This window comes from Branchiostoma lanceolatum, chromosome 19 (assembly GCF_035083965.1).
Source record: "Branchiostoma lanceolatum isolate klBraLanc5 chromosome 19, klBraLanc5.hap2, whole genome shotgun sequence".
In the NCBI taxonomy this organism is placed as follows: Eukaryota; Metazoa; Chordata; class Leptocardii; order Amphioxiformes; family Branchiostomatidae; genus Branchiostoma; species Branchiostoma lanceolatum.
Window position 1 is genome coordinate 5,919,932 of NC_089740.1, and position 24,620 is coordinate 5,944,551.

At 43.2% G+C, this 24,620-nt stretch overlaps 2 protein-coding genes and 1 long non-coding RNA gene across 3 annotated transcripts in view; 1 reads left to right on the forward strand and 2 right to left on the reverse strand.

Annotated features, from left to right (window-relative positions):
* LOC136425095 (organic cation transporter protein-like) lies at nt 1-14,051 on the reverse strand. The gene is made up of 13 exons (XM_066413885.1): nt 13,821-14,051; nt 9,084-9,216; nt 7,534-7,799; nt 7,157-7,304; nt 6,401-6,504; nt 5,758-5,912; nt 3,864-4,032; nt 3,114-3,252; nt 2,396-2,496; nt 2,043-2,177; nt 1,677-1,756; nt 1,191-1,299; nt 1-901 (listed from the first exon to the last, which is right to left on the reverse strand). Exons 2-13 carry the CDS (start codon nt 9,159-9,161, stop codon nt 664-666), a joined length of 1,722 nt encoding a protein of 573 aa, XP_066269982.1. The 5' UTR covers nt 9,162-9,216; nt 13,821-14,051; the 3' UTR covers nt 1-663.
* Nucleotides 14,052-14,460: 409 nt separating this feature from the next.
* LOC136425096 (uncharacterized) lies at nt 14,461-19,437 on the forward strand. The gene is made up of 3 exons (XR_010753979.1): nt 14,461-14,911; nt 15,448-18,431; nt 19,347-19,437. It is a non-coding gene; the product is annotated as an uncharacterized lncRNA (long non-coding RNA).
* LOC136425093 (organic cation transporter protein-like) overlaps nt 18,350-24,620 on the reverse strand; it is a 9,799-nt gene continuing 3,528 nt past the window's right edge. Inside the window, exons 6-12 of the mRNA XM_066413884.1 lie at nt 24,296-24,464; nt 23,614-23,752; nt 22,885-22,985; nt 22,585-22,719; nt 22,248-22,327; nt 21,731-21,839; nt 18,350-20,998 (exon numbers count right to left, since the gene is read on the reverse strand). Of these exons, the coding sequence (XP_066269981.1) occupies nt 20,761-20,998; nt 21,731-21,839; nt 22,248-22,327; nt 22,585-22,719; nt 22,885-22,985; nt 23,614-23,752; nt 24,296-24,464 (971 nt within the window). The 3' untranslated portion in view covers nt 18,350-20,760. The remainder of the gene's footprint in view (nt 20,999-21,730; nt 21,840-22,247; nt 22,328-22,584; nt 22,720-22,884; nt 22,986-23,613; nt 23,753-24,295; nt 24,465-24,620) is intronic.

Genomic DNA, 24,620 nt, shown 5'->3' on the forward strand with positions numbered 1-24,620 from the left:
TAATGTCATGACTTAAACATTACAGATAAGTATCATATGTCTATTTCGGATTGCAGGAGTCAAACTAGAAAATGCAACATTTGCGAGCAAATGCAGAATGATTCCCTCCACGACGTCACATATGTTATTTTGACTATAGATATGCAGTCATAAATGCAAAAGAACGTGTCTTGCAAACTTGCAGTACTGTAAGTTATCAGTAGGAGGAGCGGTTGTAATTCATGTCACATTGTAAATACTAGCGTGTCGCAACGTTTGTATATACTATAAAACAGCTGTATATCTATGGCATGATATGGCATGTTCATGGATAGAGGGATCTCTGCATGAAGATACAGTAAAGAGTGGGAAATATCTGATAGAATTAATTAATAATAGTGACAAAGAAAAATTAAACAAGCACTAAATCTTCATTGAACACTATATACATGTTGTAAGATTACTGTTCTAAAACCACCAAAAACAACAAGAGCTAAAAAAACTAGATGCCAAAAACATCCTCACAAGCTAGTACAATGTACATATATTCGGCATGGTGACATCAAAACAAACATACAGAACTCAATTCTACAAAAGCCCACAAGGACACGTTTTAAAAGGGGTTCACAGGTTCTGCAGTGTCCTTGTGGGATTTCGTAAAATCATCTCCCTCTTTTGTTTCCATCAATCCTCGTCCACAATGCCTTCTTCTTTCGCGAAGTTCTCGCCTTCATCGATGGTACCCGGAAGTTTCCTCCCGGCTGTTTCCGGTAGCAGCAGCACCAACAGTCCGGCGGCGATTGACGCTCCTCCGAAGATGACGTAAGGCATCGGGGCCCAATAGTGGCCGAGTAGATTCACGAAGGGGGCGGCTATGCCTCCGACACGAGCACTCATGGATGACATCCCGATGCCGATTTGCCTGTGTCCATAATGATGTTACAAATCATAAGTCTAGCAGATATTGGAAATTGACAAAGAAAGATACCTTCTTCAAATTCTAACATAACCTTCATCATACTAAAGCAGCCTATTGGCACCAAATTTGTCTTGGTTTAAATCACAGCCTCATTCGTCAAACATTAGACCTCTTGCCAATTACGGCAGCCATTTTGAATTTCCCGGGGTCAGCTCAGGGTCATGTACCAAAGTGAGGCCCAGGTTGGGGTTGTGCCTATAACAAGCCTATATTGCAATACATGTTTCTGTACCTGACAACGGTGGGAAAGATCTCGGCCGAGAAGATGTAGATAATGCCGAAGGTAGCAGTGATGCAGAACTTGCCGGTCATGGCCAGGGTGGTGGTCATCCAGCCAAGGTCTGTGAAGTACGGAGAATAATATTGATGACGAATATGGATGACGTTTGAACTGTCTACCAACTTGAAAAATTGGACTCATCGGAATTTTCGACTGAATCACCAGTCCTCTTCAGCTAGCTGATCCAATCGCCCTTGACACGTGACTTAACGCAGGCGTGACGTCAGCAATGGGTCAAAGGTTGTTGAAAGTCGATATCGCCCCCCGTCCCGGTGGAGAGAAGATTGATGACGATCTTACTAGTTGTATGGTCTATATGGTCCATACTTACTCACTGCCCTTTATGCCCTCTGGCATATTGGGCAGCATTTATAGTCCGGTATACATAAAAAGTCAACAAAGAAAATGATTTATTTGTGGAGGTAAAATCATACGCACGCTTTGGAATGAAGAAGGCCACAATACAGGCGACGCCACCAAACAGAAGCAGCAAACACAGCGGCCAACGTCGTCCGAACCTGTAACGGACAGAAACATATCATGAAAGGGAATGAGGGTGTAGTCTTTGGACTAAAACTTGTTAGCTCAGTATCAGGATTTCACGAATATACCCAGATGTAGATTGAAATAAAGAAATTGGTTAACCCACACTCACATATTTTTTACGATGCCAATTTTTGGTATTTTTTTTTCAGCAAGGCTTTGACAGACCTGACCAACGGCAAGGCTCTACAACCATTTCGTTGAGCAAATGTTCGCAATTTGACACACTACATAATTATGTGATATGGACTTTCAACATACTTATTCAGGAGTAAGATGGAGATGAGGTGGGCCGGGATCTCGACTAATCCGGACAAGGCGAAGTTCAGGTACATGTTCCCGCTCAGGGCTGATGTGTTCAGGGATATCCCATAATACACCAGGGTGTTGACGATCCTGCAGGAGTAAAATACATGACGTTGCAGTTTTCAAAAGATCATGACCTATATATGAGCAATAGCCCTTGGGGCATAGTAGGCTCTGTGATCGATGTTTTTTCTTAAATTTCATTTTATTGTGAATACGTGCTGTTATAAGTTAGAGTCATGTTATAAGTAAGGCTAAGATATTAACATAGAATGCGAATGAAACAAACTGTGCGATGTTTCACTGACCAGTTGAAGAATATGTTGATGGTCCACTTCCGAAGATTCGGGGTCCTGAACAGGTCGACAAATGTGTAGAGCTTCTTCTCCTTCGGGTTTCTTTCCTCTATCTAAAGACAAGTGGATAAGATAAGAACAAATAATATCAAGTACGGAGCTCAAATTTTGCTAAGATTTACGTAAAGGATCAGGAAGGTGATATCGATCACCATCTTTATCGGGGAACACCAGCAATCACTAAACAGAGACGGGGGGAGGTATCGACTTCCTGGCCAATTGCTGACATCACGTGTCCGTCAGTCACGTGACATAGATGGTTGCTCATTTGAGCTCGGAGGAAGACTGTAATCACCCTCCTCCATGATACAGCAGGCCTGATTCGCTCGGCAAAGCCCCCAAGAATCACCCCTACTCTTTTGACCCCACTTTCTAACTATTGGTGACGTCACCACCTAACAGCCCTCAGCAAATCAGAGGATTGCCACAAGCTCATCTTGTGACAAAAAAAGACAAAGGTCGCTGGGAAGCTACCAGCCAATCAGGTTACGTCTTACATCGCTACTTTGGGTCCCCAAAACAAAATGGCGGCTGTAACAGGACGGGGAGGAGGGTGACTGTAGTGTAGTAAGACAGTCGAAACATTCGCTGCGCTTAGTTATTGTGTAAGATAACAAAGTTTTAGCTATGTACTGTTTGAACACCACTCTATGTAGAGAAAATATATCACCTGGGTCAGAGGAATTGTATCATAGAAGACTTCCTCGGGCATGGTGACCTTGGCAACCTCCGCCGCTTTCCGCAAAATGGCCGCCGCCTCCTTGTAACGATTTCTAGAGATTAGCCAGCGTGGGGACTCAGGGATAAGCCTGGAGATTGGATTAATGATATGCGTAAACTGAAGTTCAATATTTGGAAGAACATGAGGGGTATCTTTCCCATAGCAAGGGTTTTCATCTACCTGAAGTTTCCATAGCAGTACTTTGTAGAGAAGGGAAAGCTACGGAGTGCTGAGTGCATCCACACGCAAACGAAAACTATGTGATAGACACGGTAAATAGCAATAGTCCTTAGTCTTGTTTTGTTTTGTTCAGTCCATAACTAATACAAACTTTATATAAAGTGTTTTTCTTATAAAAACAAAATAGTATATGACGTTTTTGTCACGAAATATCTTCCCTAATAGAGGTTGATCTGATGCCACTCACTGTTCGGTCCCAAGAATAACATATTATAATGACGGATCAGTTATTTTGCCTCTAATAATATCAGGGATAAAGATAAACGTACGGTGCAGTTTGGGGCAAAGTCACAGAACAATCAATAACTGACAAAAAGACAAATCTCACATATTTCACAACAAAGGCCATTTCAGACAATAGTGCACACACACACACACACACACACACACACACACACACACACACACACACACACACACACACACACACACACACACACACAACATTAAACAACTTACCACCAGAAGGAGATAAAGAATAAGTTCGGCATGGTGATGGCGACTTGAAGCCACATCCAAGTTCGTATGAAGTAGGCGATCCCAGCAAGAAGCATGTACGCAAGCGCAAAGAAGGTCCAAATGAACATCCCCACAAAGCTGCGTTTGTCGGCGGACACTAGTTCTTGGGCTGAAGGAAGGGGGAGGGGGGCAAAACATTTCATAGTGGTACGGTCAGAGGTTAAGGCCTGAGACGTTTGAACAAATGGCTGTTGGGGACCTTAAACTTTGACCTTAGACAACAATGCATCACATTGCACGGTACACCACTTCTTTATTACATCACAAGCTATCTACCACCAAAAAATCAAGACCATAGCACGTCCAGGTCAAAAGATACAAAAACGAAAGTTCTGCTGCAGTACCAAGGTCACATACCAGGGGCCCAAAATAGACTTTGAGTTTCGGCTTCACAACACCCGCCAAGATATCGCATATGATCGTAATCTATCAAGAGATTCTTGAGTTATGTTGACTACACATATGGCCTCCGTCGGTCGGTATTGACCATGGTGACCTGCTGACTACAGAAGTGCGGAAACACAGACACACACACAGACACACCCAAGACAATATCTCCATTTTTTTCATGGAGATAATAAAGGATTCTGTCATACAATATTAGCATATATGTCGTCCTCTGCCAAAATAACCCTCAATGAAAAGGACCAAATTTAGTCATATACTGACATATGACAATCCCTACACTGTAACGTAACGTTACCATTTAACGTCCGATTTATTCAAAACGTTATTTTTCTTAAAACCGCGCGGACAGAGCCAAATGTTAAACCAATGGGCAGAAATATCAGCTCTTCTAACAAGAAAAATGCATGGTCTGTAAGTTTTTCTCCGCCTGTTTAACGTCGTGCGAGCATGTATTTATACTGGGTTTTATGGTGTAGAATTGTGCTAGGGTAACCCATTATCGTCCACGTCAGCCTTTTCCCTTCTAGCGCTATGCTTGAAGAACATAGACAACAAAAAAATGCACTGTAACTGTCGAAAGTAGTCTACAGACAAATGACAGTTAAGTCACTATGTTTGTCCATCCGCTTGCCTGACGCGATGGAAGAATGCAATATTTGTGTTCTGAATTTCCCCGACATCAGCAGCACGTAGCGTTCACGTGATAAACGCATGGCCATTATGTCATGCGGTGCAAAAATGTATCATCTGAGCGGGGGTCGCTAGGTGGTATCAAACCTTCCTAAAATTGGCAAGAGTTTCAAACCTCGAATCACCACGGACAGTCTGAATATCAAAGAAAGGTTTAACGTCAGCTACGTTTAAAAGATACTAGCTATCGTGTAAGTTAGAAAAACATGCTGAATTATGCGGGGTCGAATTTCATATGAAATACGTCATGCATGACGCTTCCGTGCAACTTGTTGTTGCTAGTTCAGGAGTTTATTCTGCTATGTCGCTGGACGTAAACCTTTTTCATTGTTTTGTATAAAAGAGAGAGATGGCTAAGGATCATACTTATGACGTTCTTTGTTGCTCATGAGAACAGGCTTCGGCATAATACACCTCTACATGTGGACATGACCCAAAGTGGACGTAAACTGCTCCCGCACGTAATTAGGTTATGTTACGTTAGATGGGCGGTACACAAAAAAAGTGATAAGACCATAAAAGAATGCACAAGTATATTGTCTCATACCATACTACATGGTCTCTTGTAGGGTATGCTAGTTTCTTAGAATTGCCATATGATATATCTTATACTATTTTTGAGCAAGAAAGTTGTTATCGTTTTCAGAATTGCATCATACACCAAGAACCTGCCTTACTCAATAAAGGTGCTATCATATTCTAAATTGTATCATACAAGAAAAACAATTTTCCTTACTCATCACAAAAGCGACGAGAGAGGTAAGCATGCCACTTGCAGCTATGAAGAACCGGAAGGCCACGAAGGTGATGTAGTTAGGCGAAAAAGCACATGCCATCCCGAACACATAGCAACCGACGAGGGAAGACAGCAGCACCGGTCTACGGCCCCATCTTGGAGGTGTCGCCAAAAAAGAAACATGTGATTTTCAGTAACATGCCTCAAAGCAGAATGAATCTTAGAGCCATACAAGTTATGGTTGACATATCGAATGACAAATAACGTTAACGGCATGTTCATAAGATATCATCACTTTATCAAACTCTATCATCCTTTAGCCTTGCATGATACTTAAAATATGTATTACGAAATACCTTAAGAAGACAGTATTTCAAGTTATTCTTTCGAAATCTGACGTATGATGTGTTGCGGCTAACTATGTATGTATATAATATTATATTAGGGGTTTTATTCAGAGGAGGATTTGAAACTGTCCCAGCATTCCTTGCAAGAAACATTTGCAATACACACATGTAATGTAAAATACGTATTGCAAGGAATTCTGGGACAGTTGCAAATCCTCCTCTGGGTCCGCCTTTTGGCTATACACCGAAATGCCTTGGAGGTAAACAGTCTATCTCTTCTTGAACTACAGACGTACCTGTCTGCCGCATGCCCGCCAAACACCGCTCCAACCATGAAACCCGCGAACCACACGGAGTTCGCCATGCTCACCTTCCAGCTGTTGTCACACACAAGATCCCACTGGAGAGAAACGACATACAGCCTTATGGCCGCAACCTACATACGACAGTAATAAGCACGGTTCCGAATACGCATGCGCAAGGTCAAAGGTGAAAGTCCCTTAGGCAAACACAAAATACGTATGATCGTTGCTATGCAAATCGGGGCAATGGTCGAGACCAGAACTGTGTAGAAGTCAGGGACCTTCACCTTTGACCGTGCGAATGCGTACTCGGCATCGTGAACAAGCTTTTTACAGTCGTATTGAGGTCAACAGAGTTGGAACCGAATGGTAGACGCTCCAGGCCCTGTTACATCTCGTATGCAGAAGAACTTAAACTTTAAATGTCTGTTTATCGATACAGATTCATGATACATCCTACTACTGTTGCCATAAATAATTGATGATATAGCAGCCGGTCTCGCGAGACTTTACTGATAGTCTGCCGAGAGTTGCAGTTTGCTATTTTTCCAATACAGGGCTGAGAGGTTAAATGCAAGGTTTAGATCACCATAATTAGTAACGAACTGGACCGGCACTTACCCCTACCATTTATGGACAAAACTTTTAAATGCTTTTTAATTTTAGATTTACTTTCTTGGTGGTTACCAGCAGAATTTTCTTGATTGCAGTTACATAGCAATTTTATGGGGTACCGGAGAAATGACTTACGTCCGCAACGATAGTGCTCTTGTACTCGGAAGTATCATACTCGTATCCCTGGTCACATTTGATTTGGGTCCGGTTGGCCACTGGGTGCGCTTCGACAAAGTCTCGATAGGTGGCGTAGAGTGCACCGTTGGGAAGATTGTAGCTGAAACTGATTATACGGGTGATTTTGTATAAGTACTATATTATCTTACAGTTAACACACACACACACACACACACACACACACACACACACCTAAAGAGAGAGAGAGAGAGAGAGAGAGAGAGAGAGAGAGAGAGAGACACACACACACACACACATACATACATACACTTACGCACACACACGCACATACAACACACACATACACAGGGAGAGAGATAGAGAGGGAAACTAACCGTTTGCACTGACTCCGTTTCCACTCCCCGTCCCTCAGCTCCCAGGGGATGGTGACGTTCAGCAGCTCGGCTGGGGTCGCGTTCAGGCCCGAGAAGCTGGCCTCGGGGACCCGGCAGTGGAAGTCGGGCTCGTAGGCAATGAAGACGATGGCAAATAACGGGAGGTAATTGATACCAATAGGCAGGCAGAGGAGAAAGAAAATCCTCTTCTGCCACGGTCCAAATCCGCCTAGGTACTTTAAAGCTAGATCGTAGTTGACTTTGAACTGAATAAGGGAAACAAACAAAAAAATGAATGTATTCTTCTTTGTGTATCTGTGTGTGTGTGTGTTTGTGTGTGTGTGTGTGTGTGTTTGTGTTTGTGTGTGTGTGTGTGTGTGTGTGGTTGTACGTGTGCGTGTATGGTTGTGTGTGTGGTTGTGTGTGGTTGTATGTGTATGTGGTTGTGTGTGTGTGTGTGGTTGTACGTGTGTGTGTGTATGGTTGTGTGTGCGGTTGGGGGGGGGGGGTAGAAAAAGTGCCCGCGCCAACTTTGACATTGTATAACTGCCGAACGACATACGCTAGGACTACCAAACTTGGTGACTTTTCCTAAAATTTAGTTGGCAACAATATTATGCTAATTTTATAAGTTCATCATTTTTCGTGTTGCCATGGCAACGGGTTTCTGAAAGGTATTTTATGCAAAAATCACTGATTTTTTTAAAACAATAATATTTCTTAGGTTTTCTTGCTCAACCACACTAGTTTTCCTACATGTATAGCATCATATGTAATTTGATGTAACTTTCATAATTTAATATTCATAATTTATGCTAATTTGATGACGTAATCGGTCAAAATCCAAGATGGCGGACCATTACCCTATTTTAGGTATCAACAGGCTTTTTTGCCTTCAAAATCGTCACTACGTGGCATTTTCTTTACCAGAAACATTTAGATTAACGTTTCTAGTCTATATTTAGTGTTTTATGGGGTCATAAGTCGAAAAAAAGTATCTTTGAAAATTTCAAAATGGCCGATCCAAGATGGTGGATCCCAAGGGGTTGCTAACAACACGTGACGTCATTTAATGACGTCATTTACGCGTCAACGTAGTTACGATTTATGTAATATGTCTTGGTATACCTTAAAATCAACAATACATACTATTTTGTTTAATGCATTTAGATATTACGGGAATTCCCTATTTAGCCAATAAAATCACATCAATGACGTCATAATTACGTCATATTACGTCATATCGTCACCAAAATTCGAGGAATTATACAACTTTACATGAACATCACTCCCTGCAAATTTGGGAAGGATACGTCATACCGTTCAGAAGTTATGAGGGGGGGGGCGAATGAGTCCCATTTATCGCAAAAAAGCCCAATCTGGATAGGGTTAAAAGGCAAAATTGTACATTTTACCACACGGAATCCATTAATCAGGTTTGATATGATTAAAATTTATGTCAACAAATTTGGTGGAAGCGCAATCCTAAATTACTTTGGATCTCTGGATATTAGTACAGGTCTGACATATATAGGTCAGTGTTTACAAACCTGCACATCATCCTTGTCTCCGCCATGTGGCGCATTACCGAACACCAAAGCTTCCTCGCCACGCTCTGTTTCCGCCATGTTCTGTTGTGCTATGTGCCGGTCATGGCCAGGGTGGTGGTCATCCAGCCAAGGTCTGTGAAGTACAGAGAATAATATTTGATGACGACTATGGATGACGTTTGATCCATGGTAACCATGCTTTCTCACTCCAGAAAGATGATAAATGTATGTCCCTAGCAACTGACCACTGTGCCCTAATGTAGGTCACGGACCGAACTGGAAAGACCGCGTTCTGTCCCCTCCCCTGTTAACACGGATCAAAGACCAGAACGCTGAAACATGTCCTGAGGTCTGCTCGTGTCGACAACTTCTGCTCCTCTCCGACAACCCGGAATAGAAGTAGGTTCTAATTTTTGTTGTTGTTGCCTAAATCGAGGATGGACAAAATGGAAATTCGACCATAGATGGGTTTGATATGACAGATTTGTAGTCCCTATTCGACTCCGGTGGTTCCTGAAAAATATGTTGAATGATATGCCAAAAGGAAGAAACTACTTAAACGATGTTACCTTTTAGCTACATTCTACAAAAGTTGCTATTGACCAATCTATTCCCACGTTTTAAAACGAAAGGTGGTTATCGTGGTGGTACATTTTATGTGAAAATGGAATTTTTAGATTTCATCTACCCATATGGGTTACAATCCAGCTGTCATTCCGACTTACATGTCATCTTGGTTGGCCTCCGGCTCTCGTAATGGCTAATTGGAGTCGAACAATAAATGACCACACTATCACATTGCCTTCAAGAACGCTTCGGGTCTAGGTCGTATTACGTGGTAAAAAGTTGCGTAAAAAGAACGGATCCTTTATATCTGATGTCTCAAAAAGGGTGATGCTAATTATGTTACTTTTTTTCATATTTGATCACAATACGACGTACACATTGACGAATAAATAAATGCACCAGGATGTCTTGAACTTAGCTTTTAATATAATGAAGAAAAAAACATTTGTTAAAATGGCTTGATGGTATCATGGAACTGAGGCGTATCTTTCCCATTCATTGCATCCTCTAGCATTCTACGGACACCGGACGCCCAGCATTTTGTGCCATTGGCTTGTAATTGAAGTTGGCATAACAGGGCGTCGGCTTGTAAACTGTCAGCTGGTACGTTGTGGCGCATCCTAAGAAAGCATTTAATGGCGTTTAGGGAGGCCTCTAGGTGAAGGGGGTACCTCCCTAGTTCTGCCCATACTGCAAGGTTGCAAGCTGTTCTTAGAAGATTGAGTGCGTATTTGCAAAATTTTAAGTGTACGGACTCAATAGGACAAAACTTTGGGCTTTTAAATGACCCCCATATCTCAGACCCGTATAGTAGAACGGGTTTAACACATGTGTCGAAGAGTTTGTTTTTAACTGTTAATGAAGCATCAGCGTTGTCTAGTGATTGTCTGATACTGAACAAAGATTTTAGTCCCTTGCTGTACCACCAGAACTTGAATGCGTATGGGTGTGGCTCCGACCTCCCAGACTTCCGCGGCAAGTCCCATGCATCGCAGTCTGTGCTACTTACCTTCCACCAAACTCAAGACACCAAGAACTTCTCCTAGATCACCTGGTTGACACAGCTGATCTTCTAAAAACGATGCACCCCGACATTGGGCTCATATTCGCGGGGGATCACAACAGGCTGGACTACCAACGCCTTCTCCGCTCACATCGGCTACATCAAGTGGTCAGCTCCCCGACCCGTGGGGAAGCAACACTAGACGTCATCATCACCAACTTGAAGTCTCACTACAAAGCACCAGAGGTGACTAGCTCATTGGGCACAAGTGACCACAAGGCTGTTTGGTGGCAACCAGGGACTCGTATGCGGACAACAAACAAGACCAATTAGTACGTGGTCGTCCGTCCCATGCCTGACTCCAGGGTACGGGACTTTGGGCAATGGATTACGTCACACAGGTGGCAGGAGGTGCTTGAGAAGGACGCTGTTGAAGAGAAGACATCTTCATTCTACCAAGCATTGCATTCAGCCATAGACAGGTTCTTCCCCCAAAAGAGAGCCAAGCTGCACCAAAGAGACAAACCGTGGATAACTACCTCTCTGAAGTCATTGATACACAAAAGACAGCTAGCCCATAGTAAAGGTCATGGGTTGCTCCACAAGTTCCTCCGAAACAAGATCATTCGTGACATCAAACGAGGAAAGAAAACATACTATCATGATCACATGCAGCACCTGAAGAAGTCAAGCCCTGTCGAGTGGCACAAGACCATCAAACTGGTCAGCTCCTACCACGTCCATCCAAGTGCCTGGCATAGAACCAACTGACAAAGCAGGTGCAGCAAACGGGATCAACAAGCACCTGGCGACCATTTGCCAGGCACTGCGTCCACTTGACTACAGCGAGCTACCATCATACTTGCCGGCTTCACCACCGCCCCAAGTCAACACATGGGACATGTTCAACCGTCTAAAATGGATTAAAGTCTCAAAAGCCCCTGGCCCGGACCAGATGCCACCCAGAGTGATAAAGGAATTCGCATTCGAACTCTCTACGCCACTGACCGACATCCTGAACGCGTCCCTGAGGGAGGGAAGGGTACCACCTGAGTGGAAGGAAGCCACGGTAGTCCCTGTCCCCAAAAAGCAGCCAGCTGATTTGGACAGTGTACGACCTGTTTCTCTCACGGCCCAATTCGCTAAAGTCTGTGAAGGGTTCGTCTCCTCGTGGATTCTGTCCGACATCTCATCTCAAATAGACCGCAAACAGTTTGGGAATTCCAAGGGATGTTCGACCACACATTGTCTTATAGACCTGCTAAACTTCTTCTTCGCAGGGGCTGAAAGGAAAGCGTCAGTGGGCACCTTGATTCTCACAGACGACTCAAAGGCCTTTGATCGGGTGTGCCACAATACCGCCATTACCAAACTCATCAACATGGGAGCCAGACCATCGCTCATCCCCTGGCTGTGCAGTTTCGTTTCCGGTCGGAAACAACGCGTCCGCTACCAAGGGGCACTATCAGACTGGGAGTTCCTAACTTGTGGAGTTGCCCAGGGCACTCTGTTAGGTCCTCTTGTTTTTCTAGCTATGATCAACGACGCCAAACCTGTAACTACGAACTCACATTGGAAATATGTTGATGACTTCAACCTTGGCGAGACAAGACCCGCAGCAAGAACAACGACCCTCCAGACTGACCTTGATGACCTTGAGAGCTGGTCAGCAGACAACTCTATGATCCTCAACCCTAAAAAGTGCAAAGCGATGCATTTCTGTTTCATGCGTCGACCCCCACAAGTACCGGCACTTACCCTGGGCGGAGAACCACTCACTATTGTCACGCAGGCCAAACTGTTGGGACTGCACATAAGATCTGATCTACGGTGGGATGACCAGGTAGCCGAGATGGTGTCGAAAGGCAGCAAGCGTCTGTTCCTCATCAGTAGACTGCGTCGATCGGGGGTACCGACATCGGATCTTACCTTCATATACTGTGGATACATTCGCCCCATACTCGAGTATGCCGCCCCTTGTTGGAGTTCAGCACTCACACAAAATCAGTCCGCCGCTTTGGAGCGAGAACAGAAACGAGCTTGCAAAATGATCCTCGGATGCCAGTATAGCTCATACTCAGAGATACTAAAGCGACTTGATCTCCCGTGCCTAGCAAGCCGGAGACAGGACTTGTGTAATGAATTCACTATTAAAGTGGAGAAGTCCGCACGCTTCTGCTCTTGGATGCCCCCTACCCGCGGCCAACAGCACGGCAGGAACCTGCGCAACTCTGCCCGGTACCAGCAACCCTCTGGATCAAAGCGCTACAGGACGAGCGCCATTCCTGCCATTGTTGAACTGCTCAATGAACTCTAAACAAACACGACTCTATGTATATGTATAATATGTATTCATGATATTGCCACGGTTTAGATGTCAATGATTTTAGACCATCTAGTGACCGTATCTTTTGGGCTGTTATTTTGTTGCGTCCATTTCGGTGCCCATGAGGCCACTGTGATACTACATATGTGAAGCGCTTTTTTAAAAATCGATTTTTAATCAAGTATTATCGTTGAGAGTTTTATAATGCAATCATAATGTCATGGTATGTCACCAAAGGCGATTGCGATGTGTGAAAATGTTTCTTTTACCGATCGTGTAAACATCCTCGTAATTCAGCCTCCCCAGGGGCTGCCAGGAGGATGGTAATCTTGTTGTTCGTTTCTGAATAAAAAAACCAGTCTACTACTACTACATAACTGTTTGTTATTTGCCTTGAACGTACCAGCCGCGCTTATAACTATACCTAAGTAACAGTAAGACATTACAATTTCTATGACATTATCATTGAACATAAAGAAACAATTTTTTGGTAATCGACCTCCTTTACAGAAGACTATTACTTTGGTCTTTTTTAAATTCACCTTCAGATTCCAGTATAAACAATATTTTTCTAATCTATCCAGACATGATTGCAAGCCTTGTTGGGACTCGGAAAATATTACTAAATCATCCGCGTACAGAAGACATGGAACTTTCATGTTGTGAAGTACAGGAGAATTGCAACAAGCATGATCAAATTCATCTGTTATGTCGCTGATAAATAAATTAAACAAAGTTGGAGACAGATTACAGCCTTGACGAACCCCGCAGTTAGTTAAAAACGTGTCAGTGAGACCGCGATCGGATTAATGAAAGAACAACAAAAAATCTCAGAACCTACTTCTTTCCTGTTGAAGAGGAACAGCAGTTGTCGGCACGGGCGGACGTCAGGATGTTTCAGCAGCGTTCTGGTCTTTGATCAGGATTAATAGCGGAGGGGAAAGAATGCAGTCCTTCCAGTCAGCAAGACAACTACAATTATGCCCATTGGCTCCGGGGCATTATATGTTGTATGATAACCTCTATCAACAACTTTATTGTAGAAGAAGGTTCAATTCATACATTGACTGATCACCCTTACTACATGTTGGTCTGCAGCTAGCTATCTACATGTACTACCATTATCATCATCATCAGGCTTAAATCCCTTGCACTTAAGGAGTCCCCCAGGCCGGTCTCCATTTTTAGCCAAGTGGCTCTTCCGCGCACCAGCAAAAGTGTCAAACTTCTAAAAACAAGATGTTGGGAACGAGTTCGGAGGATTGTTCCATTGTATAAAGGGGGGATAGCAAAACAAAACAGACTGCGCACTCGTTTGTGACTTAGAGCAAGGTTAGAAAAGTTTGACAACGCTTTACGCACAATTCATCAAGTACGTTTTACGCTAAATTCCGGGTAGAATTAAAGTGGTCAATAACGTTCAACGTAAAATACGCAGATTACGCTCTACGTTGAATTGGAGTGGTCGGCAACGCTCTACTAAAATTAAAACGGCTCATTACGCTCTACGTATAAGGGCATGCAGCCCCCCATGTAAGAGTTGCCACTACACAATGTCCTTGCATCGAACGTAGCCATTTTTAATCGCCACATTTTCCTCGTGGCAGAAAAATCAGTTGATTGTACACAAATCCCTGTTTTATTCAGACGACAGCTCTATGCATGAAGTTGGGTTCTTAACAATTTTATTCAGCACCGTGGATGAGAAAAAAAAGATGTCTCACTTCTGCAGAACGAGACAATTAAAAATCCTGCCGAAGTTGGGAGTATGCCGAAGTTGCAGCACCCTCCGTTAGTTCACGGACCGAACTGGAAAGACCGCGTTCTGTCCCCTCCCCTGTTAACACGGATCAAAGACCAGAACGCTGAAACATGTCCTGAGGTCTGCTCGTGTCGACAACTTCTGCTCCTCTCCGACAACCCGGAATAGAAGTAGGTTCTAATTTTTGTTGTTGCTGCCTAAATCGAGGATGGACAAAATGGAAATTCGACCATAGATGGGTTTGATATGACAGATTTGTAGTCCCTATTCGACTCCGGTGGTTCCTGAAAAATATGTTACCTTATGTTATGTTATGTAAAAATATGTTATGTAAACGATGTTACCTTTTAGCTACATTCTACAAAAGATGCTATTGACCAATCTATTCCCACGTTTTAAAACGAAAGGTGGTTATCGCGGTGGTACATTTTATGTGAAAATTGAATTTTTAGATTTCATCTATCCATATGGGTTACAATCCAGCTGTCATTCCGACTTACATGTCATCTTGGTTGGCCTCCGGCTCTCGTAATGGCTAATTGGAGTCGAAGAATAAATGACCACACTATCACATTGCCTCAAGAACGCTTCGGGTCTTGGTCGTATTACGTGGTAAAAAGTTGCGTAAAAAGAACGGATCCTTTATATCTGATGTCTCAAAAAGGGTGATGCTAATTATGTTACCTTTTTTTCCATTTTTTTCCAGTGTTAATCACCGCACCAGAGACTTGCGAATAGTAAACATGGAAAGCAGTAATTATAAAGTGTGGGCAGGTGTGGTGTTCCTGTTACTATCTGCCACCCTTGAAAGTCTGTCCAATGAATTCGTCACCCTCTCTAGCAAGGAAGGAATTCCAGGACTTCAGATGTTGTTTCTCAACAGACTTTCTCTTTTAATTCTAGTCGTCATCGCTTGGCCAATCTTTAGACCAAAACTGACGCGACTAAGTTGCAAACAGATCGCAGTATTCATTCTCGTTGCCGCAGCCCATAACCTTCAGGTTGGCCTTGCGATTATGTCCCTCACCTATACAGTCCCCGGCATCGCCCACACCATTCGTCAGGGGACCGAAACAATTCTAACAGTTATTGTCAGTTTTATTTTTCTTGGAGAAGTTCTTGGGCTGTTGGATATCTTCGGAATATTCTTGAACTTCGTCGGTGTCGTTGCTGTTGGATGCAATCTCCTGGTTGGGAGAAACAGAGTCAGTGTGAACGTCTTGACGTTTCTTCTTCCTCTGCTGGCGGCCGCCGTAGGAGCACCTTTAAACGTGTGTGACAAGTATCTCATGGACATGCAAGATGTCCACATTCTCTTCTTTCTTCTCGGTATCTCGTCGTCGGGATGTCTTTACCTACCCGCACTGACGTACGCTTTGGAGACGCCTGTGTGGAAGATGTCGCTGCAAACCGCGGGCTACCTCATCGGCGTAAGCGTGACTTTTGTGCTGTCAATGTTGTTATGGTACGCTGGCATTCAGTTAGAAAATGCAGGCGTATCTACCGCCATTAGCGTGATCACTGTACCCATCTCAATTGTTCTGGACTACTTTATTCTGTCTGATATTCCTAGTACGCTGAAACTTGTGGGTGGAACTCTAGTTTTTGCGGGCTCGATGATCATAAGTGTTTTCACAGTTTGGAAACACCGGAAAATGGAAAAGAGGACCAAGCTGATGGAAGAACTCAATTTTGATGGTCCTGCAGAAGAGAAATGATATCTTAATCGGTGGATGTGGTGAATATTATCAAGGTGGGATTATAGAGGAACAGAATTGAATCTTAACTAGTGGATAAACACATTTGTAATATTCACAAACGTGAGGTGGGATTTGAGTTTTAACTGGTAATCAGCCAGTTTTAAGTTGTTGTTTTTTCGAATTTACAGTATGGTGCAACCAATATCAACAAAGTTTGTATGCCATTGAAACAAAAACCTAACATGTTCAGATAAGTGTTTATAAGATTTATACATAAAAGCTATATATTGCTATCTAACGTAGGGCTAAGACTCGGCACACTTTTAACTGTGTCTTTCGGTTTTCATTAGGGACATGTCATCTAGGTTTGTTTAATGGTGTCCAGAAGTCGATACCTGCCGCCGTCCCACTTTTATTCTTATGTATATGATATCATATTTTGCGAATTTATGGGTTCCAGGTGATGTTAATTTTACAATATTCAAGAATAAAGTTTGTTAATTTTTTTTATGTGAAAATGGATATGGTTCATTTAAGTTTTGAACTCCTGACCTCGGCTTCTGAGAAACCAAGGCTTGGGTGATAGCGCACCCTGGTCAGATGGACACCGGACGTCTCAGCGGGGAATATCCTCAATTTACCCTGACTCAGTAGATTGTTAGGATTAGTCAGTGACAAGGAATTGTCTCCATGTCTTATATATAGAGCAGTCGTCGGGTGACAGTAACAAACTCTGCGCTGAGAAGCACGCACGCAGCCACGCTCAGCAATCCATTCTGCAGCTACAAGGCGATGTCACCGAAAAAGAGTAAACGCTCCTTCGAAGGGTGCGGCCATCTCCTTCGGGACCACCCTTCTGGAAGACGGGCAAATCCTGCAAAGGTATCGTGTCGCCTCCCATCTCTTCAGACATGTCCACCTTACCTCAGGCTCCGGCAGAGCTTGAGACGTTACGGCAACAGAAGACCGACTTGCTGCTGGCCGTACAGCGAGAACGTCTGGCTAAATAAGTCCGCGTTTTGGAGGCAGACCTGCGGGCGCTACAGCTCGACGTCTATGGTTTTCTATTCGGGTCAAAACTCAAATACGTTGTATTTCAGCTCAACGCGACGTATTTCAGCAAACTACGTCGGGCTCCTTAACATGACATATTCTCTGCTGAGACTTATGAACACGATGGTAATTTTTTTTGGTAGTTGTCTACTCGAGTCGAATACAGTCTTTGTGCTTGGGGGGCATGTATCGGTCAATCATGACAACCTTTCATTAGATACTGGATTGATTACCAGAATTAACATAATTGCTGCCTAAGCTAACTACATTGTAGTCCACAACCTACGGCAGTACAGTCCAGATGTTAATAAAGTTTAACTTTCAGTTGAAGGAGACCTGTATGAAGTTATACTTCTTAACTGACCGCAACCTCGTTGGTAACACGCATCTACATGTACAGTTAATCCGCCTTTTAAAGAAATGTATATCAGTCAGGGCACTGGTTAACAAACAGATGAAAACTCGATTCACATGCTGGGACCAGGGTTGACCGATACATGCCACGCCCCCCCCCCAGCATAGTTACAGGGGTGAAATAATTACAGTATCTCGAACGTATAACAGATCTCACACACATATAGTGATTAAATAAAGACTACTGGGCAGTCTGCAACTAAACAATTGGTACAGCACTTGGGGATCTGTTCGCAAAATCGGTCAAAGTTGAGCGTTGTGGTTTACGATTCTCCTATTGGTCAGGGCCCTCAGGGGGTCAATCTCAGATGCTGTACGAGACGAAACTAAGAGGCAAAGAACAAGTATTTTAAATTGCAGGTGTCACGCCACATTACCTTGGGGCAAGTTGGGGGTAAAAGATGACTCGGACTCAGAAAAGCGACACTTGGACAATTGGGATACAAAATATGCACGGAGTAAATTTCACGAGCATCCTTTCAAGGAGAAAGTTCGAGAAGCTCTTGGACAACTCGAGGAAGAGGTAATAACGATTATTGTTCAAACAGGTGTTAGGTAGGGTTGTGATTTGTGACGTCACACTGGTCAGCCATATTGGATCCTACCTGCTGACCCATCCGGTTTTTCTTTTGGTTTGTTGTTGTTGGCAACGCATTTGTTGTGCAACACTTTTGCACGGGGCCGTTCTTTTTGCGCTGACATGTTTTTGGATCTTACCATACTTAAGGCCCTATCACACTTGTGCGTATATTCAAGTGCGTATATCCATTTTTTTGGTTTAAGTAAAGTTTGCAGGGAAGAAGTTGTTTTTTTCTTTGACCCACCTTTGTGACTTTTTCCGCTGCAAACCACCTAAACCAATGTCCTTGCTTAAACCAACAACATGTTGATACGCAACTACGGACTTGCACGCAAGTGTGAAGGGGGCTTTACGCAAGGCATACGTAACAGTTACTCAAGTAACTGAACAAAATTTGCAAACTGCAGACTTTTCAGACAGCATCGGCTGTCTGAAATTTAAACGCCTGACCGTTTCCGAATTCAATCAAGTTGCTTGAGTAAATGATAGTGCTACCTTAATTGCGTATCTTATTACCGACAATTTGAGGAAGAGGTAATAACGCTTGTAGGCAAATTTGTATATAACTCTGTGCAAAAACGAGACAATATCATACATTCCTGACACAGCATATTGTTACCAACATATTGTATTCTAGAGCGTTAGCATGTACATTATTCTATGGACTATTTATTGTTAGTCATAGACTAGATTAGTTCTCTATATCTGTCAACAATTAGCAATAGTTCAATTCTCATGTACGTTAGTTGCCATACATTGTACCAGCTACAATTGTCGCGCAATAAAGTTCTTCTTCTTTTATTACCTGGATGTCTAACCTTCATCGACTTACCATATTTTACTTCATCTCACTTCTAGGTTCACGGGATTTCAAAGGAAGGTGGATATGCCTTGGTGAAGGAGGTTACACCAAAATCAAACGTTGCCGAGAAACAGCCTGAACAGCAACTGACACTCAAGCGCCTGAAGGCGACCGAAAAATGTCCTGCATGTTTCGGAGACTCGCTTTGCAAACAGGTCGATGCAGGTGCTCTTACAGTGGATGTTGCCAACAAAAAAAACTAGAACATAAAGGAGTATACTTCGGACGTTTTGAAGACACAGATATAGTCGCCAAACGACTTGCCGGTAGCTTTAAATGGGTGAAGTTTGACGAGTTTATATGCCAGAATGCTAGTGTGCCCGGGAATTGTGATGTCTCGAAAATGGTCTCTAAAACAATACTAGTAGCAGATGACGCTCCACAACTATCATGGCTACGAGAAGCATGGCGTATCGCACACACTGACGGCCAAATTGCATTGGAGTCTTGCATGACTGATAAACTGATTGAGGAGCATAAGAAAGCGTATGGTCAGAATGTAAATGGGGAGTTGGGTAAGACAGAACAAGCTTATATGATAACCTCTCTACTTATGAATCCAGAGGCAGCGGTACTGAAGTATTTCACTACCAGTTCTGAGAGAAACTGGCCCTTCCCTAAGTACCTAGGAGCCTGCGGACGGGTCATTTTTGTAGAGAACGGTTGGAAACTACTTGACACCAGCCTTGCGTCTCCGTGGAAAGAAAGAGCAAACATAGCCCTCCAACTATTGAACATGATTGACACATTCCGAAATGAAGACCCCGAGTGGATCGTGATCTTCCTCGACTTCCGCTACGAGAACTTTGCCGTGGACCAATACGGACGCTTGAATCTGATTGATTTTGATGAGGTCATGTTGATTGACAGGAAGGAAAGTGGTGATGGGGAGAAAAAAGAATCATGTAACATGAAGGATTTAAAAAGATTTCTTTCTGAAACAGAAAAAGATGGCATTTGTTTTCAAGTGCCTCAGTACTCTCAGATGATGTACGCTTTGGCTTGTGTTCGCTTATTGTCGTTTCTGCCTGAGCATCTTCTAAAATCATTGTCTGACAGACACCGTTCTGCATGAAGATACAATAAAGAGTGGAAAATATCTAATAGAATTAATTAATAGTGACAGAGAAAAATTAAACAAGCACCAAATCTTCATTAAACACTATATACATGCTGTAAAATTGCTGTTCTAAAACCACCACAAACAACAAGAAGTAAAAAAAAGATGTTGAAAAATATCGTCACAAGCTAGTTCATATATTCGGCATGGTGACATCAAAACAAACATACATGATGATGATACAGAACTCAATTCTACCAAAGCCCACAAGGACACGTTCAAAAAGGGGTTCGCAGGTTCTGCAGTGTCCTTGTGGGCTTTTGTAAAATCATCTCCCTCTTTTGTTTCCATCAATCCTCGTCCACAATGCCTTCTTCTTTCGCGAAGTTCTCGCCCTCATCGATGGTACCCGGAAGTTTCCTCCCGGCTGTTTCCGGTAGCAGCAGCACCAACAGTCCGGCGGCGATCGACGCTCCTCCGAAGATGACGTAAGGCATCGGGGCCCAATGGCGGCCGAGTAGATTCACGAAGGGGGCGGCTATGCCTCCGACACGAGCACTCATGGATGACATGCCGATGCCGATTTGCCTGTATCCATAATGATGTCACAAATTATCAGTGTAACAGATTTTGGAAATCGACTATGAAATATACATCCATCATGCTTAAATAGCCCTTTGGCACCAAATTTGTATTGGTTAGGAGTCTAGGTTTTAATCACAGTCTCATTCGTCTAAGGTCTCATTCCAGTGTTAGGCTGTTCCATTGGAATCTACGTTGAAATACGCAACTTTATGACTAAAAATCTAGAAACGAAAAAAATGATGGAGTCGTTTTACTTTCCGTTGGAAGCACACGTGTTCGTCATGCAACAAAAAAAGATTCACCCAAAACTAACCACGACAACGATATTTATCGCATTTCAAACTGCGAGTACCCACTATCCGCACGAGGTCGCTGTTGTACCGCCAGCGCCGACCGCAGCACTCATAGAAAAATGCGTATCGCTCGTATCCTATCGCTCGAATGACGAAACTTTCCTACCTAATCCTGACAGTTGTAAACAAGCTTTCATCTCAAATTCTTCTTATATCCGGTCGGGCCGATAAAAGGCAATTTATGATCCACCTAAACACACGCCTCTTATGCCCGGTTATTGTTTTTGGACGGATTCTTTGGGAATGAGACCCTAACAATAGACGGCCAATTACGGCGGCCATTTTGAATTTCCCGGGGTCAGCTCGGGGTCATGCACCAAAGTGAGGCTTAGGTTGGTGTTGAGCCTATAATAAGCCTATATTGCAATACATGTTTCTGTACCTGACAACGGTGGGAAAGATCTCGGCAGAGAAGATGTAGATAATGCCGAAGGTCGCGGTGATGCAAAACTTGCCGGTCATGGCCAGGGTGGTGGTCATCCAGCCAAGGTCTGTGAAGGACAGAGAATAATATTTGATGACGACTATGGATGACGTTTGAACTGTCTACCAACTAGAAAAATTGGACTCATCGGAATTTTCGACTGAATCACCCAGTTCTCTTCAGCTATCTCACCTAATCGCCCTGGACACGTGACTTTACGCACGTGTGACGTCAACAATGGGTTTAAGGTTGTTGGAAGTCGATATCGCCTCCCGTCCCGATAGAGAGAAGATTGATGACGATCTTACTAGTTGTGGTTACGTCATCCCTAACTGACAGCTACAAGGTCCTTTTAGTTAAAATTACTCACTGCCATTTATACACCCTGGCATCTTTGGCAGCAGTATGGTCCGGTATACATAAAAAAAAGTCAACAAAGAAAATGATTTATTTGTGGAGGTAAAATCATACGCACGTTTTGGAATGAAGAAGGCCACAATACAGGCGACGCCTCCAAACAGAAGCAGCAAACACAGCGGCCAACGTCGTCCGAACCTGCAACGGACAGAAACACATCAAGAAAAGGGAATGAAGGTGTAATCTTTGAACTGAAACCTGTTAGCTCAGTATTAGGGTTTGACGAATATACCCAGATGTAGATTAGAACATTGTTAAGTTAACCCACACTCATTTATTTTTTAAGATGTCAACTTTGACCAAACCTAACCAACGGCAATGCTCTACAACCATTTTCGTTGAGCGAATGTTCGCAATTTGACACACTACATATGTTATATGGACTTTCAACATACTTATTCAGGAGTAAGATGGAGATGAGGTAGGCCGGGATCTCGACTAATCCGGACAAGGCGAAGTTCAGGTACATGTTCCCGCTCAGGGCTGATGTGTTCAGGGATATCCCATAATACACCAGGGTGTTGACAATCCTGCAGAAATAGAACACATTACGTTTCAGTTTTCAAAAGATCATGATCTCTATGGTCGGATTTTTAAATGTTATTTTACAATGTGGTGTTATGAGTGAGAGTTATGTTATGAGTAAGAGTAAGATGCTAAGATAGAATGTCAAAGAGACACGACGTTTCACTGACCAGTTGAAGAAGATGTTGATAGTCCACTTCCGAAGATTCGGGGTGCTGAACAGGTCGACAAATGTGTAGAGCTTCTTCTCGTTCGGGTTTTTTTCCTCTACCTAAATACAAGTGGATAATACAAGAACAAATAATATCAAGTACAGAGCTCAAACTTTGCTGAGATTTACGTAAAGGATCAGGAAGGTGATATTGACCACCATCTTTCTCAGGGCACACCAGCAATCACTCAACAGAGACAGGGGGTGGTATCGACTTCCTGGCCAATTGCTGACGTCACGTGACCGTAAGTCACGTGATATAGATGATTGGTCATTTGAGCTCTGAAGAAGACTGTAATCACCCTCCTACATTACCCAGCAGGCCCGATTCTCTTGGCAAAGCCTCTAATAATCGACACTGCTCTTTTGACCCCACTTTCCAACTATTGGTGACGTCACCACCAAACAGCTCTCAGCAAATCAGAGGATTGCCACAAGCTCATCTTGTGGAAAAAAACAAAAAGGTCGCTGGGAAGCTATCAGCCAATCAGGTTACGTCTTACATCGCTACTTTGAGTCCCCAAAACAAAGTGGTGGCTGTTACAGGAGGGGGAGGGGGGGGGGGTGACTGTAGTGTAGTAAGACAGTTGAAACATTCGTTGCGCTTAGTTAACGTTATTTTGTGAGATAACAAAGTTTTAGCTATGTACTGTATGAACACCACTCTATGTAGAGAAAATATAACCACCTGGGTCAGAGGAATTGCATCATAGAAGACTTCCTCAGGCATTGTGACCTTGGCGACCTCCGCCGCTTTCCGCAAAATGGCCGCCGCCTCCTTGTAACGATTTCTAGAGATTAGCCAGCGTGGTGACTCTGGGATAAGCCTGGAGATTGGATTAATGATATGCGTAAACTGAAGTTCAGTATTTGGGAGAACATGAGGGGTATCTTCGCCATAGCAAGGGTTTTCATCTATCTGAAGTTTCCATAGCAGTGCTTTCTAGAGAAGTGAAAGCTACTGAGTGCTGAGTACATCTATACGTAAACGAAAACTATGTGATGAAAAGTAAGTAGCAATATGGTCCTCAGTCTTGGTTTGTTCAGTCTATACCTGATACTCCCATATAAAATGGTCGTATTATTAGAACAAAGTAGTAAGTGATTTTTGTTATAAGATATTATTCATTTTAGAGGTTGATCTGATGCCACCCGCGTTTTGGTCCATTGAACAATACAGGATAACAATAAAGCAGTTACTAGTCTCCCTCCGATAATAGGAGAACATATCAGTGTTGAAAAATGTAAGGTGGAATTTTAGTCCATTTGGTCACGAACAATCAACAACTGGCAAGAAGACAAATATACATTTACAATTGAATTCATTTAAAATCTTTTAATCATTATCTGATTTAACTTAATTAACTTACCACCAGAAAGAGATGAAGAATAGTATTGGCATGGTGATGGCGATCTGAAGCCACATCCAAGTTCGTATGAAGTAGGCGATCCCAGCAAGAAGCGAGTACGCAAGCGCAAAGAAGATCCAAATGACCATCCCCACAAAACTGCGCTTGTCGGCGGACACCAGCTCTTGAGCTGAAGGAAGGGGGAGGGGGGCAAAACATGTCATTGTGGTACGATCAGAGGTTAAGGCCCGATACGTTTGAACAAATGGCTGTTGGGGACCTTAAACTTTGACCTTAGACCACAATGCATCACACTGCACATGTGCACTCAGAACTGTGAGGTGGC